Source organism: Zalophus californianus, chromosome 9 (assembly GCF_009762305.2).
Source record: "Zalophus californianus isolate mZalCal1 chromosome 9, mZalCal1.pri.v2, whole genome shotgun sequence".
In the NCBI taxonomy this organism is placed as follows: domain Eukaryota; kingdom Metazoa; phylum Chordata; class Mammalia; order Carnivora; family Otariidae; genus Zalophus; species Zalophus californianus.
Window position 1 is genome coordinate 36,173,763 of NC_045603.1, and position 19,839 is coordinate 36,193,601.

Consider the following 19,839-nt stretch of genomic DNA (forward strand, 5'->3'; position numbering starts at 1 on the left):
CTAAAATTTAAAAATGCCTCTGGTAGTCAACTAAATAATAATTCTTTTCATAAAAGCTATTCATTTATCATATTTCAATGATAAAAAGTGCAAAAAAAATCACTGAATTAAAAAACCATTTAAAATTTAGCTACCACAGATGTGGTTTAGAGGAAAACACATTAAAATGAACTATAAAAAGTACATTTTAAAAGGGCTAATGTTATGATTTCACATCTATATAATTATCTGATAGAATTAATCAGTGTTGCTTTGGGGTTTTTTTTGATCACATGAACCAAGTCAACTTTTTTTATACCAGATCAATTTTTAAATCTAGCTAGTCTGACTAACTGAAAGTATCCAATCCAAAACTTGAAAAATATGGAGAAATATCCCAAGGCTCATGGGTGGGACAATTTAACATTAGAAAGAAGTCAAGTCTCCAAAATTAATCTATAAATTCTATGTAATTTCAACCAATATTTTCACATTGTTTATTAATAAACTCAAAAATTCTTTCTAAGCATAAGAGAAATATAAAGCTTGCTTTTCATACCATATTTACCATATACAAAGGTAAGTTCCAGATAGTTTTAAAAGTTAAATGTGAAAAGGTAAAGCTAACAAGAATATCTACGAGAATATCTCTGTGGAAGGAAAAGAGACTTCTTAAAAAGACCTCCAAATATAACTCAAAAGGTTTTAAGAAAATGATGAATTTGAGTATTTCAAAATTAAGGACTTGTCATTACTGAGGGATAATATTGACAAAGTTAAACATGCATTAATATGCTAGGAGAAGATATTTCAAACCATGTGAATAAGGGATTGTATCTCGAAGAAAAAAACTAACAAAGCGACCAGAAAAAGAAAAGAAATCCAACAGAGAAAAAAAATACACAAAGGATTTGAACAAAAATGGAAACAAAATTGAAAAGTTAAAGCATTTTAACTAATACTCAAATTCCTCAGTAACCCAGAGAAACACAAATTATGACAATGAGATCTGAGATTGGCAATATTTAGAAAACTGGAGAAAGCCAGTCCTGGTGGGGTTGTGGGAGAAGGCCCTGGGTACTGTTAGTGGTAGTGTTAAGCCCGGGAGAGACTTCCTGTTGGGCCATCTGACAGAACTCTCCAATCAATGAGAGTCACTAAGCCCAGGATAAGCCCTAACCAGCAATCCCACTCTCAGAGAAATTTTCACCTAAGAGAGTATGTAAAAGGGTGTTTAATGAGAACCTCTTAGTGTTGGCTGACAGTGGGAAGCAATCAACATGTCATGTTATGGATTACCATGCAGAAGTGAGGACCGTCACACTCCCTGTAAACACTGTAACATGAAAGGACCTTCCAAAGCCGACAAAGAATCAAAATATCAGAGGCACTCTGTGTCACAACTCCAGCTATATATATTAAAAATTCATTCCCACTCAAAATATCACTACACAATTTACAAAGGTATATTATAAATCTAAGGATGCAAATCAAGTACATTAGAGCAGTTGTCTATGGTGCAAAGGGAAAATAAAGTTAGAAATAGAGATAAGAGGCTTAGGGGAAAATTTCACACAGATGATTGTGGCAGTGGGTTTGGTAGCTAATTTGTCTTCATTATCACTAATTTCTACAAGTTTATATATATATATATATATATACTGTGTAATCAACAAATCTTAAAGAAAAATGTCAGTGGTTTCAAACATAAGGCCACAGAATAAAAAAAAAGAAAGAAATAGAGATAAAAGGGAATAAACACATGAATAGAAGAGAGGAAAGCTGCAGGGATCATCCCAGCCATGATCAAACTGGTCATGAACCTAGGAATATAATTAATCTAACTGTCTGCAACTGGGATTTGGGGGCGGGGAGACACAAGGAAAATGGAGGGGAAGGGAGAAAGAGAGAGAGAAGAAAAATTAAATAGAGATGGGGTTATCCTATATCCTACGTAAGGAATAAAGGGTTTTAACAGTCACTAAACTTTTTCTTGTACTAAGACAATCAGAAACAGATGTCTGGGATTATCTTCAAATTTTCACTTGGTAATTACACTTTGGACCAACAGAACTTAAAGATCTTATATTTTCTTTAATATTTAATGTCACTTAAATTATTTTTTCACATTTTTAGGCCCACACATTTTAGTGATGCATTCATTTCATAAATGTACCTTTTTTAAACTACAGTTTTACTACAATAAAATCTCTGAAATTCATCCAAGAAATTATGAGGAAGCCTAAAAAAAAAAAATCAATGTTTTTAAAGTCTGTATTTTGATAGACCGTGTGTGCATATGAATTCAATTCACACTTTAAACCCTGGAGATAATATAATAAAGCTCTTATTTGAAGTTCAGAAAATGTAATTAGTTTATTCTACAATCTTAATATAGTTTTTGAAAGTTCTTCCCAATAGCGTCGAAAAGATACAGAGTACTCATTTTATTCTTGTTGTTTCACAAAGTGATTATTATAAGAAGGTATTCTCATTTGAGGGACTGCTGTCCCCTCCCATGGCCTTATCTTCCAGCACTATGAGCCAAGGAAGAGGAAAAAGTGGAGACAGAAGAGGAGGTAGAGGAGGAATTAAAAAAATACATTGTGATCATAAAAATAATGAGTGCTTTCATTTATTTAAAGCTTAGTATATGCTTGTCAGTGTCCAAACTTAACCTAATAAAAAACCTTTGAGGTGTATCACTATACCCATTTCACTGATGAGAAAGCTGAGGTTAACTCCCTAAGTAGCAAAAAGTTACTGACAAGGAAGAACCAAGGTATGTTGGTTTCCAGGCATCAGAATCTATTTAGAGGTAATGCTGTCTCTCCCTCTCAATATTGAGTTTGAATATAAAGTAGAATATCAGAATACTCAATATTTTTACATATTTAATTGAGGGACTGGAGTATAATATGAAAACAAAATAAGTTATTCAAATGAGTCATCCCCTCAGAACTGCTAGGGGCAAAAAAACCTCCAGAAACAACAACAAAAAAGCTATCCCATACCCATATTTCATAATGTATTTTCCATACCACAGAAAAATTAATGCCAAACAATATATTAAATGTTTTATATTTCTTTGGGAATGTAATTTTAAATGTCACATTTTCCAGTTAACTTATTGGAAATAGAACATACTCTGTCCGTGTAAACGAAAGGTTGTTGCTCAAAGATGCTGGGGACTTCGATTCATTAATCAAGATCTTCTAAGTGCCCTGAAGATGCCTTGCACGTAACAGAGATTTTAAAAAGCATTGTTTAACAAGTACATGATTAATTTCCTAAGAACTAAGCATATATGATGATTACATGAAAGGAAAGCAAACAGCCGCTTCTAGGTATCACTGACTAAGCTTTAGAAAATCTGATCTATTAAGTTCATTTTCAAAAAGAAAACAAAATTTTTTTCTGCTAAAATATCAGAAGTGAAGTAGTAGGAATAACTCTTATATCTCAAGGGCCCTTCACATTGATATTCAACTGCATCTACAAGGTATCCACTTACGAAGAAACTTGACCTTAATTCCCAACGAAAGCTCCTTTTGTACTTAGTCCACAATCTGCCAGTTAATTTTATGTTCCTTGAAAGGCAGAAGAACAATTAAATATTCCCATCTCGCTAAAGTTGTTCTAAAGAGAAAATCAAATGTGAGTTCCCTCTAGAAATGCTAAGTGATCTACAGCAACAAATATCTCCAATTCTTTTTTCAAAGCCCTCATTCAAAAACATAGTATTTCTAAATTCACAGACTAACTTCAAACTTAACCTACTGCAATTTCCTATCTCTTGATATATTTCACAAAATCAATGCAGGGAGATTTGAGCAATTTTTTCAAGGATATTTTTACTTATACTAAAAGTCTGAAGACATGTATATTTGCCTATTATAAAAGTTAAAATAATTTTCTTATGATTTTGGCATATAACACTCTTCAAAAAATTAGCTAAGATGAATGACTTTCGATGTTACTATTTAAATTTGAAACTACTTACCATTCAGGTCTATATCAGCATTTTCATTCACTGGTGCACTGAACACAGCCACCAAAATCAGTCAGGACTCTCACTTTTGACTTCTGCCCTCAGCAAGCATTTATTTTTACCATAGAACTTTCATATAGATCTTTAGATCCTATATCAAAATCCTGAGTTCTACGTAAGAATCTGGCAAAATTGAAACACTTAATTACATAAAACAAGGTGATAAATCCTGAATTTTGTTTCTTTCAGATATGAGTTACTTGTTTGAAATCAGAATGCTACCACCAAAAAGGGTTAAATATGGAAATCTCACCAGTTATCAAAGCCAACCGGGTGCGAAAGAAAATAAATACAGGAGTGCTTCCTGTGTCAGATAAGAATTCTGCCAACTTAGGTTCTAGGCCAATTTTTATGCTGATCTTTGTGTATATATTAACTCTTCTAATCCACATAACACAGGAGATTACCATCCAGCTGATGCTAGTTGAGGAAACCTTGCCGGAGAAGTCAAGTGACACGTGGAAACTAACAGAGCAGGCCCTTGCTTATAATCACTATGGAACATAAAGTCCCCAAAAATGGTATAAACAAAGATATAATTTAAGTATCATTATAAATTATAAAGGTTAATTATGTTAAACTTTCTCATTTTAACGGAGAGAGAAAAAAGAAAAAAGCAGAAGGAGAATAAAAAAGAGCCACTAACTGCATGGAACTTAAGTTAAATGTGAATATGTTGTTTTTTTAAATACACTCCTTCCATTAGTAAAGATTGTACATTTGTGGCCTGGGCTTTTTACTAATTATTTGATAGTCACTTCATATGACTCCAGGGAAATAAAAGCCCTTACAAAGCTATAAGAATTTATTTTTCCCAAAGTAACTAAACCTTGGATTATCACAAAAAGGAACATATTATTAAGTGGGTAAAAGAAACTGTCTAGTTAAAATGTTAAGTGAAATAAGTGGACATACTACAAAGATTATGATTCATATGATACCAGAATACATATATATTTATATGTAATTCTAATTAGGGCAATTTTATAATATACAATTCTCTTGGTTCTTCATCTTAGGGTACTTCAGATGGACCTGAAACTAAATTTATTCTTATTAATAAAATTAAGTATTGAGGGCACCTGGGTGGCTCAGTCGTTAAGCCTGGATCCTGGGATCAAGTCCCGCATCGGGCTCCCTGCTCCACAGGGAGGCCTGCTTCTCCCTCTCCCATTGCCCCTGCCTGTGTTCTCTCTCTCACTGTGTCTGTCAAATAAATAGATAAGAATCTTTAAAAAAAAAAAAAAGAAAATTAAATATTGAAAACGGCAAGGTAACATTTAGTATTCCAATAATAATGTTAATGCTGTCTTGAAAACATTGTTACTCACTATAATATCTATGTGCATACTGCAGTATCCACATATACAATTCAGTGCAGGGTTTTTTTGTTCTAATATCTTTACGGTTGTTCCTTAGCATTTTAGCATCTGTAATCTCTACCATATTCCTGACTTTGACAATGAGCCACCCCCACATCCATAGTCTAGTGTCTGCATAGCACTCATGATCTGTGATGCTGGGTCTCCCCTGAACCTGCCTTCATTCCTTAACTTCCTATCTGTGATTGGAATTTTTCCCATGGACTCTCCATTAAAACAAAACAAAAAACCTGCTCTGCATCCCTTTCTAACAGCAGTGTGCTCTCTGCAAAATTTCGGATTAACTAACCTATAGTACTATGTAAAATGACAGTAAATACAACTGCATTCACAAGAGTAATGACTGGAAAGGGGAAACAATTTGGAAGCACCTGAGCCTTGCTTGAGCTTCTCCTCAAATCTTACAAATAGACCCCTTTCACACTGTTAAAAGTAGACAGTAAAACACTTGGTGAATATATAATCAGCATGCCACAGATAGTGACCCTATTTACAGACATACCAATTCAGTGGAGGCTTTTTAGAAATTCCTCATTATCGGGCGCCTGGGTGGCTCAGTTGGTTAAGCGACTGTCTTCGGCTCAGGTCATGATCCTGGAGTCCCGGGATCGAGTCCCACATCGGGCTCCCTGCTCTGCGGGGAGTCTGCTTCTCCCTCTGACCCTCTTCCCTCTCGTGCTCTCTATCTCTCATCCTCTCTCTCTCAAATAAATAATAAAAAATAAAATCTTTAAAAAAAAAAAAAGAAATTCCTCATTATCTGACTGATCTCTCATGAAGTCAGACTGAGACCATGAAGTTGTTCAATGGGCACCTTTAGACTGATTATAAATTCTAAAGAGTGGTTGAGTTGCTTCTGACTTTATATCAGAAATATAAATGTCCCAAAAGAATCCCTTGCTTCTGTCATAACTGGTATCATCTGAGTCTGGCTCAGCTCTGAAAGATGAAAAATGCTTAGACAGGCCAAGGGTTTTATTACAACTGTATCAGGAGTTCTAAACAGCTCCAGGGTGGAAAATGAGAATCCTTTTTTTAATCCCCTCCTTTGTTCTCTGAACAAATCCTGTCATCATTGGGAAGGGTCTTGCCCTCAAATGGCCCCAGGTTAGTTTCCTACTGTGTGTCACTGAACGGAATTTTTTTTTTTTTGTAAGTAGGCCCCACACCAAGCCTGGAGCCCACCAGGAAGCCCAACCCAGGGTTTGAACTCACGACCCAGAGATCAAAACCTGACCTAAAATCAAGAGTCCGATGCTTAACCAACTGAGCCACCCAAGCACCCCACTAAAAGGAATTTCGATGCGGAAATGTAAAGCAAAATATCCCAAACCTAAGTTTTAGTACTAGTCCTGTTACCAATGAGATCTGGATACACTGAGGTAAAGTACCTGACTCTTTTATTTCGCCTACTTCTTACTGCAAAGTCTGCACTCTTTACCATGCTGTTTCTCCTTAAGCGTTCTGCCTCTCTTAATTTCTCATCTGTGAAACAGGTGGAATGATGCTTGCCCAAGTTAAACTTCAGCATGACTGAGACGATTAAATAAAATAATAGATATATACCCTTAAAAGTACATTATTATGGATAAGGAATGATATTTCATTATCAACCATTAGAAGCATAACCAATTAGATAGATACTGTTATAGTACATCTCCCTGTATTCAGAATCTCTGGGAATGCCATTGAGAATTTCATTGCCAAGTAAATCCAGGCCAACCAAAGCAAAACTCAAAGCAGAATTAAATACTCCTGAAGCCAGTTTTAAGGTGAGAAAAATAATGAAAATCCTAAAGTTCACATTTTATAAAAAAAAAATCTGCTTCTAAAATAAAAATATAGTACATCTCAAATATATTGGGACACTATTTTATACCTTACATTAACCTCTATATATTAACTTTTGATAGTCACTTTTATCAACTCAGCAGCTAGAGCCAAACACAGCAAAAGCAGAGTTAATACTAGAGAGAAGGGGAATTTAAAAAGAAATAATCAGTAAAAATACAAATTTTAAGAATAAAGTATGTGAGGAAAAATATTTATGCATGTTAATGAGAAAAAAAGAACAATTATCTATCGAATAAGTATATGAAATTTCTAAAAATAAATACCAATTATCTTTGATAATGCACAAATCTTGGGCGACTATCATTTGAAATTATTTTCTTCCGTACTTTCAGCTGACTATTAACAACAGAAAAAGAGGGAGGTTAATTGCCTCTGCCTTTTTTTGTTACAGGTCACAAGATAAGGGTTCTTGAAAAAGGCTCTGCAGCAAATACTTGAGGCATTTTTACATCACTTGAAAAACATATTGAAACAAAGAATGTGGTTTCTCATTTAACAGAATTAAGTGTACAATACAGAAAGTTCGACTTTCAGTGAAAGGAAGCTACTACACAGGTGGGTAAAATAAATAGGAAGAATCAGAAGGGTCAATGCACTAAAATGACCTTATCACATCAATCGAGTATAAGAAAGGAAAGGGCTGGCTTATTGTCCTGAAGCTCTAATCTTAACTAGATTGGGTCACAACAGGGATTCTCAGAGGCCATTTCAGGATCCTTTGCAACAAACACATCCACTGGACACATATTAGTAATTAATTAACATAACCAACTAGAAGTTGATTAGATTATGTGGTTTTAGAGACATGAATCCATATATTTCATCTGTGAGTCCTAAAAAATGTTGACCTTCAGACTAGTTCCATGTCAGGTTGTTTAAAACTCACAGAGAAGCTGTTATTTTCCTATCAAATAATCAGGATTGAGGTTAGGATACGCTTCCTTAAGCCCAACCTTTTAACTTAAAACCTCAGAAGTAAATATCTACTCTGGTTTCAGTTTGGGAATGAGAACCAGTAGCCACAACCAAAGCATGGTAGGTCTCTGAGCAAAGCACCACAAAACCTCCTGCTTCTAGAATCACACCACAGAGCAACGAGGCATGGAACAAGATGGACTTTAGTGATTGTATCACCTGTCCCCAAAAAGTATCTCAAAATCATTGTCCTCATGTGTAACAGCAAAAGAGATTTTAAAATTCCATACCATTGCTCCCAAGTAATAGAATCTCAAGGGCAAAAGTAGTCTCAAATATCACATTGTGACTAAAGATAAGAAAAATGCAGAATACAAAGATTTGTACAATATCATTAATTAATATGCTCATGTTTTCATTACATGAGCTCAGAAACTCATTTCTACTTCAAATTGTTTTCAACACTCACACAAATACGGACAATACTCTTCAGTCTTCACCACTAGGGTGAACATGACTCGAAGCCATCCTTGGAAAATACTCAGATTATTCAAAATTGGAGTTAAGTAGAAAAACGAGGTATTGTATCTACCAGTTTTGCACACCACCAATGCTTATCTGTAAAACACAGAGTAAGCCAAGTGATAAAGTAAAAACAGATAATATATCAAAATATCGGAGACCTTCTGCTCTTTGCTGGTAGTCTCATGATAAATAATTTGAGAAATTTACTCCCTTTCCCAAGAGAAGAAAAAAAATCATTTATCACATTTATTATAGAAACTCCCAGTTGCAATATGCAGAGCCCCAAACACTGTAAAACTGTGTTTCCTCTCCCATCCAGGAGAACTGTACACACAGAAAAAAGTACCCTGACACCTCAGTAATGTTTTTGTCAAAATCTGACTCTCAGCTGTTGTACTGAGTATCTCAACCAGTTCCTTCTTTCTAAACCTAAAATCCCTAGAAAGTTCTCCTAATTAAAATGTATGTCTACACTCCTTCTGCAAAAAATATTAATGTTGATATTTTAATGTAATGTTTTACATAAAAGAATTGAATTATGCTGTTTATGACTGAATGAACAGTCAGAGTGACAGCTAGTATTATTGGGAATTAGAATCCTAAATGCAAGACACAATAAAGTCTCTAATATAGCTCTGCCCTCCAGAAGGTGTTTTTTGTTTTTTTTTTTTAATTTCTCTCCACTATTTAATCAAATTGGATTATGGTTTCTTATTTGGAAAACAATATTATCATTTTTATATGTTTTATCCTTTTTTAATTTTTAGTAAGCACATAATATGTACATTTCTGCTAGATCCCCCTGGCTGGTAATACATATATTTTAAAATTACAGACAAATTGAATACTACTATGCAAAGCTAAAAAGATGAGATTTCTTTTTCTTTTAATTTTTTTATTGTTATGTTAATCACCATACATTACATCATTAGTTTTTGATGTAGTGTTCCATGATTCATTGTTTGTGCATAACACCCAGTGCTCTACATAGAATGTGCCCTCATTAATACCCATCACCAGGCTAACCCATCCCCCCACCCCCCTCCCCTCTAGAACCCTCAGTTTGTTTTTCAGAGTCCATCGTCTTTCATGGTTCGTCCCCCTCCGACTTACTGCCCTTCATTCTTCCTTTCCTGCTATCTTCTTCTTTTTTTTCTTAACATATATTGCATTATTTGTTTCAGAAGTACAGATCTGTGATTCAACAGTCTTGCACAATTCACAGCGCTCACCATAGCACACACCCTCCTCAGTGTCTATCACCCAGCCACCCCATCCCTCCCACCCCCCACCACTCCAGCAACCCTCAGTTTGTTTCCTGAGATTAAGAATTCCTCCTATCAGTGAGGTCATATGATACATGGCTTTCTCTGATTGACTTATTTCACTCAGCCTAACACCCTCCAGTTCCATCCACGTCGTTGCAAATGGTAAGATCTCATTCCTTTTGATGGCTGCATAACATTCCACTGTGTATATATACCACAAAAAGATGAGATTTCTAATTCAGTACCTCTATGTAAAAATAGAACTCGCACTTTGTTTTAACCATCTTCCCAGTCGAGTGATATACAGTCTTCTACAGCTAACCCTTTTTCAAAAATTATTATGACTTGGAACACCTCAGATTTTTCCATAATCCCTTGAGACTTAACTGAAATTTTCTTTTAAATCCATGATCACCAGTAATAGGTGTATAGGTATATACATAATAAGGGTAAAATTAAAAAACATGTTCTGTTTGTCTTCTTGAAAATCTCCTCTATCTGTGACATTATCTGTAACTTCATCTTGTAGCAGGAAACAAAGATATTTTTACCCGTCTGTGTTTTATAAGGGTCAAATACCTATAATTTCATTTTGTGTAAGATAGTGCTGTAATATACTCTTTAGCTTACATTAGCAGCTTGGTTCTCTTTTGTTAAAAGAGAATTTAAAATTTCAAAAATATTAGCTATGTCTTCAATAACTCTATTCTCAAAAGCAGCTTCTAATATAGTTAACTATTTCTTTTTTTTTTTATTCTTTTATTTATTCATCTGAGAGAAAGAGAGTGAGCGAGAGCACAAGCAGGAGGGAGGGTCAGAAGGAAAGGGAGAAGCTGATTCCCGGCTGAGCAGGGAGCCCAACGTGGGACTCAATCTCAGGACCCTGGAATCATGACCTGAGCCTAAGGCAGACACTTAACCAACTGAGCCACCCGGGTGCCTCAGCCATTTCTTAATAGATGCCAGATTTGAAGGTATTTCTAAACCTTCCCTTTCTGGTACTATTATGGAATGGAATGTCCAGACCTTCTCTCCAAGTACAGAATACATAAAAGTGCTAGGTCAAAAAATAAAAATATTTGTTAATGGAATGTATTAGTTGGTAGGATAGTTAAGGGGAATCCCTGGGTCTAGAAAAGGCTTGAAAGCAGGAATCCAGAAGAGTAGACAAGGGAAGATGGCATTCACCCAGCATATGTGACACGATGATGAAAGAGGCCTTGGGCTTTAATCAGCTTTAAGCGGGAGTTTGGATTGCAGAAACCACAGAAACCCAAGCCCCCTGAAAGTAAACAGCCTGAAAAGATGAAGGAGAAACAATCAAACAAACAAAAAACCCCCCAAACAATTCAGAGAAGGATACGGTAGATGTATTGTCTGTCAAAAATATCTGGACAAACAGAAAAAAGAATAAAAAATTCCCTGTGATTTCCTATACATAAATCCACCTTCACAAAGTTTGGCGCAAAACTACATCTGTTGCTCAAAGTGTCTCAAATATGTTTTAAGCTGCAGTTGCAATAGAGATTTCAAAAAAGATACCGTGAGAACATTACGTATAGCTTTGTGCAAACTAATTTGAAACTGGTTAAATTGAACAAAAAAATTTACTGAAGTTGATCCAAAAGTAAATCTCAATGTTTCCAAAATCATGAAAGAAATTAAATCAATAGAAAAAATTAAGCTCAGCCAGGTTCGCAGGTTAATTCTACCAATTATAGATAAAAAGGTAACTCTTTAATTTTATATAAAATCCTTCAGGAAACACAAAAGAGGTATATTCCCAAACTGCGTCTGAAAGGTTAATTGATTTTGAAACCAGAATATGATAGATACCACAAGATCAGAACTGCCAATCTCACTCAGGAACATGGGTGAAAAACAAATTTAGAAAAATATAAAAATGGTAATACATTATAAGTAATTCCTGGGTTTACTCCAGGAATGCAAAGTAGGTTTATTAGGAAATCTATTAATATAAACCATCAAATTAACAGATTGAGTGGGGGAAAATCTGTATCATTATCAATATTAATTCCTAAAGACAAATCTTAAACTAGAAACAAGAGAAAAGCATCTACAGAAAAACCTGTAAAATGCATACAATTAATGGTGAAATGTTAAAAACATTCTTTTTTAAACAAGAATGAGACAAAAAATCTCCTGTCATCACTTCTCTTTAACATTGTAGTGGAGGTTCTAGCGTAAAATAAAATAAAGTACTTAAACAAAACTGAAATAAGGAGAGGTATGGGAGAAGGTCTTCAAAGATACTGGTGTAATTTTTTCCTAAGTGCAAAATGTCTATTTGTTTCAGTAGTATTCTTTAAATGGTACAAATATGATGTGTATATATACATTTCTCATGATATACTTTATATATATAATAAAAAAAGCAAAACAATGTTAAGCACTTTAAGAATCAAACACAAAAACTAATATGGAAATCAGAATAATTTAACTTCATACTTGTTTTAACCATATGCTAGTTGGAATTCCTTTGAAATAGAACCACTGGTAAATATATTCAATCTAAGGCAATGCTAATTTTAGGTTTGAGGGTTTTCAAAAGCCCATAAAGATTCTAAAAGTTTTGTTACGGATAATTTTAAAGACAGGGTAAGCAGTAAGTCACCTGCTTCATGTTGTGGTCCAGTATTTTTTTTCCAAACAACTGTACTTGCAGTCATTAGAGCTGGAACAAAGGAAGAGATTTATATGCCACTCCATTCTCAGAGTCAAGGAAACCTGATGCTTTTGAACTTCTGAGAGTATTCCATCCCAACTGAAAAGCAACCATAGCTGATTTCTTCAAAACTCAAATGTTTAAAAGAGGCCTTAACTGAACGGTTTAACATATTTATTTTTTAAAATATTTGAGTCTAGTTGAGCTAATGAGACATTTTCATTTTATTCTCGTCAGCCCCATTATTTTATATTTTTCTAAACAGAAGAGAAGAAATGCACTGAGATGAAGCAATACAGAATTTCTCTCTACCCTCTGGAAGGCTGATTCAACTCTGTAGGATTTTTCTCCCAATCAGCCTCTACCGGTGCTTTTAGCTAGCTCTCTCCTACCACACCTCTCTATTAAAAAAGAAAATCTGTGTTTTACAGCTTTTTAGTAACTCAGATTAGCAGTCTTAGTAAAATGCCACACTGGTTGCCCTTCCTCACTTTACGGCTAAATCCTATTTTTTATAAAAATTTGAACCTCTTTTGAAAATTTGTCATCTCACTTTAAAAGTAACATAATAAATTACCTAAGAAATACAATAAACCTTACTATACAATTCCAATGCTGGCTGCTAGCACTTCACCACTGCTGAAGACACTCAAGTAGAGGTAAACAAAAACTCAGACCATAGAATCTACAACAAATTAGTCAAGTTTCACATGACTTGAAGGTTTGGATTTCACTTAAGTTATGAGCTGTTTCCTACAGAAAATGCTACTCCTTCAACATACTTGTTTCTTGAAATCGGAAACTACATGAGGTTGAAATACAACAATCAGTTTTACACAAATCCAGGAAGGAAAAACGGTCAAACCATGCATGGCTGCAGCAACTACTTTCTCTGCTTTTTTATATCAAAATGGGCCATATTTGTCATTTGCAGAAGGAGGGAATGAACATAGAACGCTTGGGTAATCATCTTTAGAGTTTCAAATATATGCATCATTAAAAATATATCTTTTATATCATTTCACATATTTACATTAAAAACAGGCATTAAAATAAACTTTAGTTATTTAATAAGTTTTCCTTGGATTAACCCTGTTTAATTAAAAATCACAGTCATACATTCTTCAAAGCAAAATGATAGTTAATAAACCAAACTACTCTAAAGAAATGATTTGATTTTTAATCTATAACTTTAAAAACTTTAAATACCTTTTAGCATACCAGATATGCCACCTATATGCTATCATTCTTTTTTATGTTTATATGCTCACTGATCTGTTTCTCTATAATAACTTTGCTAGTCTCTGCTTATGACCTTAATAAGGAAGTTGGAAAGTAGTTGGTTTTAGGGAAGATGGTGATGAGTTTGAGATACTGGCAAATCATCCAGGTGGAAAAGTTCCACATAGATATGAGGTCACTGGGAAAATAACTTAGAAATTCAATGACATGTTTATTGACCCCCCCCCCATATACCAGGAAGGGTTCTAGAATCTATAAAGAAAGGAAAATAAAGGCAATCTTTGGACAGAACCTTGAAGAATGAATCAATTTAGGAAGGGAGGCAAACCTGTAGAAGAGGGAGCTGTGGAAAATGAGAGAAAGATAATGAAAACTGTGATGTGCTTTGAAGGCCAGAGTAGCAGAGATCAATGGTGCTCAATTCTATAGAAAGCCAAAGATGTGGGGATTTAGAGAAAGCCAGGGGCCAAGAAGGGTGATCATACATTTAACCACTTTTAATGAATTAAAAAATGCTTTTTTTCCAAGCAGATACTAATCAATATGGTTTACAAAATATGTTGTTTTAAACACACACACACAAACACTTTCAAATATTATGTGGCTTCCTCATTAAAGCAGTCATCAGGGAAAATTTCCTCTTTCCTAAGCACAAAAATGCAAAGAGTCATTGTGAAATCAGCAAACTACAGTAATCAACTATGTCTAGTATTTTCCTGACATTATCAACCACATAATGAGACAGGACTTGTAGTTTACATAGTCCAAATCAGCTATCATTTCTCCACTATCCAGATTTAAACCATAAATTAGCAACACAGTCACTATGACAGGCTTTACCCATCATCATTTGCATCCAATCAGTTAATGACTGGCAGCTGTCTACAGGACCCATTACCCAAGGCAGCAGCTTTAATGTATAATGCTTCATGAGGCTTAAAATCATATTCTGGTAAACACATGGTAGAATGAAGTACTCCAAAATTTGCAAAGGCTTTCAAAGGAGGGAAGAAAAAAACCTAACTCAATGAAATAACTGTAATCTCAGACAACCTTACAAAGAACTGGCTTTAAAGGATTTCTAATCTTTTGCTAGACTCAAATAACATAGCAGACTAAGAAAAAATTACCTTAAGGAAGATTACTACCAGTCTCATAATTGCTAGGGAAGTAACCATAGCCACAATTATTATTAACATGTTATAAATAGAAAAAAATAAGGAACCTAGATGTTGAGTTTTGTCTCGTATCAAAATGGAATGTGCACAGAAGGCAGTCATGGGATCCAAAACTACCCCCATTTCCAATTCTATCCCTCTTATTATGAAGTGTCTCTCAGTTCCTGGTATATCAATAGCATAATATTTTACACTTTCACCTTCTTCAATGCATATACAACTTATCCCTAAACTGATTATAAACTCTTTACGAAGACTATGACTTTAACATTTATTATTCAGTGTGTTCAATGCATGCCTTCTCTTCTCTAACAGGCAAGAAAACAGCAGGGAGGCCAACTAAGAGGCTTTTATTAATAATTCCAAGAAAGATGATGGTGGCATGGGCCAGAGTGGTAGTACTGGAGGTGGTAAAAAGTGTTCAAGTTCTGGATGTATTTTTGAAGAAAGAGTCAAGAGGCTTTGCTGATGAAATGGATGCTGAGTGTTAAAGAAAAAGAGGAGGTTGGGGGCGCCTCGGTGGCTCAGTTGGTTAAGCGACTGCCTTCGGCTCAGGTCATGATCCTGGAGTCCCAGGATCGAGTCCCACATCGGGCTCCCTGCTCGGCAGGGAGTCTGCTTCTCCCTCTGACCCTCCTCCCTCTCATTCTCTCTCGCTCAAATAAATAAATAAAATCTTTAAAAAAAAAGAAAAGAAAAAGAGGAGGTTGGATGACTCCAAAGCAGTGGTCAGAGCTGCTGGGAAAATAGAGTTGCCATCAACTGAGATAGTAAAGGCTGTAAGTATAGCAGGGGTGCAGGTAGTGGTGGTGGGGTTGTGGGAGCAGGGCAGGGTTCAGGAACTGAATTTTTGATGTTTCAAAGGACTTAGAGTACTAGTTAGTCATATGTTCATTTAACTAACAATACTTGGAGCACCTAAATACTATAGCACTTCTTAAGTATTAGGAAGGAGACATGAAAATATATTGGAAACCAAGGAGATGCTTAATAAGTCTTTTACTGAGTGAATGGATGAAGAAAGAATCAAGCATTTTAGCTTTGTCAGCAAAATAACTGAATCAAAATCAGAATAACTGTCAAAAGTATCGTAGCCAAATATATCTAGAAACATATCTGGACAATATTTAGGAGTTTACAAAATGCTTTCTATCTCTGTGGGGACCGAGACTGCTACTTATGCTCTAGCATCTGAGTATCTGCCCTCCCCTTCTTCAAGAGTAATAAAATTTGGCTGGGTACTTGGCTTCTCAGAATTAAGATAACATTTCCCAGCCTTCCTTGCAGCTAGGCGTGGCCAACAGTCTGTGAGCAAGCATGGTGTGTGCAATTTCGGTGATATGCTCTTAAAAAGAATGGGTACGCCCACCGTTTGCTCTTTCTCTCTTTTCCTGTGCGCTGAAGTGCTGATGTGATAATAAGCCATCTCAGACCGTATGGACAGGGTGACACTACCAAGATGGCAAGAGAACAAAAGAGAAGGAGCCCGGATCCTGAAAACCCATGGCGCCATCTTATCAGCTCTGGGCTACACACATAGATTGTTACATGAAAGAATAAAGCTTCTATCTTATTTAAGCCACCGTTATCTTGGCTCTTTGTTATAGTAGCTTAACCTGAAACTTCACCAATAAATTTAATAAATCCTCAGAACCACCTTGTGATGAAATTAACATGCGGGTTTTTTTTTAATTCCTTACAATGTATCTGTTTTAAATAGCAGGAAAATAAATTGGCAACATAGCCTTGCTTTACATACTTTCATCTACCAGTGAAGAAAAACCAGCTGAAAAGCATTCTGTGAGAACTGATTGCAACATTTTTTACAGCACGATTTGGGTTCATGCATTCACTAAACTGTGCAGCACTCACTACCTACAAAAGCCACATGGTAAAGATTTTTTCCACAAGAACTGAGGGATTTTATGCTATGCACTAGCTCAGTTTTAATGTTTCTACTCACATTAAAGTCCCGGCAATCTATTAAGCGTTACAAGTACCAACAATCACTTCCTTAGCTTAAAGAAATGAGTAGCTGCTCGCTGAACTCCTGACTTCATTGGTAATCGGATAAGGAGTTGCTTCTAGGGTATCCAGATCTTTGGACATATATCCCGATATCTCTCAATAGGCCATTCCCTACATTTGGAACAGGTTTACACTTCCAGTATTTGAAAACCAGTACACAGTTGTGTTGGAAAAAGTAGAAAAAGCCCAGTTCAAATGCTACACAAGCAACCCTAATGTAAAAGATAAATAACTAAAAAAAGAAAAAGAAAAGGCTTATGAAGAACAGTTTACTATGATATATTTCTGCACCTAAAAGGTGTACTTGTTTTCATTTAATTGCTCTCTGGCTTCTATCATCATTTTACTGCCTAAACCAGAGAAATCACTGTAACAGCTTTTGCCTATTCATTTATGCTTTAAGGGAGACTTCCTATTCTGGCTATAGATTCTATGATTTGCTAAAGAAGTGTTCTAAATCAAAAACAATAATGAAATACATGATCAATCTTACTGTACAGTGAAGTTTATTTCCCTACGTGACTTAAGAACTCTTAAATAAGAATGTGCTAACGGCTTGGCAACATCCAGATTACAGAGCCTCTGCAAAGCTAAGGGCGACTCACACTTGTATGCGCACACACTGACACCTAGAGACATGATTCCAAGATTCAGAGGTAGCATCACCTCCAAATCTTCTAAAGATGTGAATGTAAGTCTTAACAGTATTTCCTCAGGCGATGCTTGGAAAACAGCAAAGCTAAAATACCCTCAAGTGGGATAGCCTAACTTTTATTACATGATGAAAGATGATGTCTGTATCAGTATTTAAAAGACAGAAACCAAGCATTTGTCTAAATTTTTTATGACAATCAATACTTTTGCAGAACCGTTCGAATTCCTCTGGACAAATATAGTCCGGAACATCAGAAAATACTTCCCTATTCCAAATATGGAATTTTGGATACATCTCTAAATTGGTTGTACTGCTCAGCTCTTAAAAAAAAATGAAATGAAACAAAGATACGGGTATGGCAGAAAAAGACCTCTTCTTCCTGAATACTGCGTTGTAAGGCAAGAAGCAAGGATATAAAAAGGCACAATGAGTAAACTGTTTAGGCAAAAGTATAAAATAAAATATTACCTTTAGCTGGGTTTACTTTTATCCCTGACCTATACAGCATTTCCTCATTCTGCCAGTCTCCATTCCTGATCGCAGTCTTCAGTCCATAGAAAACAATTAATGTAGCTGTGGCATAAAAAATCAAGCTCTTGAGAAACCGCTTTTGGACCTTGACATAAAGGGCCCTAGCTCCCACTGTAATGAGGAGGCAGAAGCCCATACTAGGAATATACAAAACTCGCTCTGCAATTACAAAGCCGACATAGAAAAACAGGTTCGTGGCAGGAACAAAGGGTATTATTAACAAAGATAAAGAAAGAACAACAATGTTCTCCGTAGAAGGAAGTTGCGTTCTCTGTGATGCATTATTTTTAATGCCATTTTCTACTTTGGATGCAAAGCTGGGCTTAATCTCTGAGTTCCGGTACTCCATATCTGAATGGCAGCTATGTCCATTTGCATTCTGCTTGCCATTTGTTACAAATTTCCCATTGCATTCTCCTTCCACGCTTGGGCTCTTCAAGCCATAGTAGGCAAGGAGGAGGAGTCCAACATAGAAGGCCACAGTGTGTAGGTTTCTCCAATCACAAACTGTTTTGAGCAGAGGCACAGCATCCATTGACCAATCAAAACTGAGTGTATCTGGGCATAGCAACAGCCAGAGGTTCTTGGTTGGCAAGTAGAAGAAAGTGAGTGTCCGAGCCAACAGGCTATCCGAATCAGCAGCTGGGTTGTCAGAGTTGGAAAAGCTTGGTGGTTTGTTTCCCATCCAGTATAAACGGGCACCCAAAAGGGAAGTTCCCCAGAAAGTTAACAGACTAATGCTGAGGAAAAGAGACAAGTTCTTCCTCTGAAACCAAAAGAGAAGGGAAAAAATTAAGATCATCATCAATACAGCATGGGAACACTTCACTTAACATTTAGAGACGAAAAGACATTTTGAAGTGGACAGTTAAAACCACATAGGTCTTAAATACATGCCTTTATTTCTATCTCCATTTAAGTGTGCTCAAGCAAGGGGCGCCTGGGTGGCTCAGTTGGTTAAGCGTCTGCCTTCGGCTTAGGTCATGATCCAAGGATCCTGGGATCGAGCCCCGCGTCAGGCTCCCCGCTCCAGCGGGAAGCCTGCCTCATCTCTCTCCCACTCCCCCTGCTTAGTGCTCCCTCTCTCGCTCTCTCTCTGTCAAATAAATAAATAAAGTCTTTAAAAAAAAAGGGCTTAGGAAAATTTAACCTAAAAAAAGCCCCATTGACTGTGGAAGCCTACTTTGTATATAACTTTTGATGAACGTTTTTTCTTCTTGTTCTAAAAAATACCAAGAACCAAAGCCTCAATTTCCTGACCTCTGTAAAATGGATTAAATGTATTTCCCCCTCAGAATCGGTATCAGGTTAAATTGAGACCTGAGACCACAGTATAAAAGTACTTAGCACTCTGCACAGGATAGAATAGACATCAAATAACTATCTTCTTTCCCTTTATGGTTTAGGTTCTTAGAAAAACAAAGAGCAGGTATGCCCCAAAATATGGAGTATGACAGGCTTCTGCCTGGCTCAAAGGAGTAACAGCATTTAGCTATGTCTATGCCAGTCCTCATTTCATTGTCTCGAATTTTCTTGCAGAATTTA

The 19,839-nt window shown here is 35.8% G+C and overlaps 1 protein-coding gene across 3 annotated transcripts in view; it reads right to left on the minus strand.

The window, feature by feature from the left end:
• The window catches only part of TMTC2 (transmembrane O-mannosyltransferase targeting cadherins 2), a 393,066-nt gene that overhangs the window by 187,584 nt on the left and 185,643 nt on the right, over nt 1–19,839 (minus strand). For all 3 annotated transcript variants that reach the window (XM_035721804.1, XM_035721806.1, XM_035721805.1), the window contains one exon: nt 18,232–19,060. In XM_035721804.1, coding sequence (XP_035577697.1) covers nt 18,232–19,060 — 829 coding nt within the window. The remainder of the gene's footprint in view (nt 1–18,231; nt 19,061–19,839) is intronic.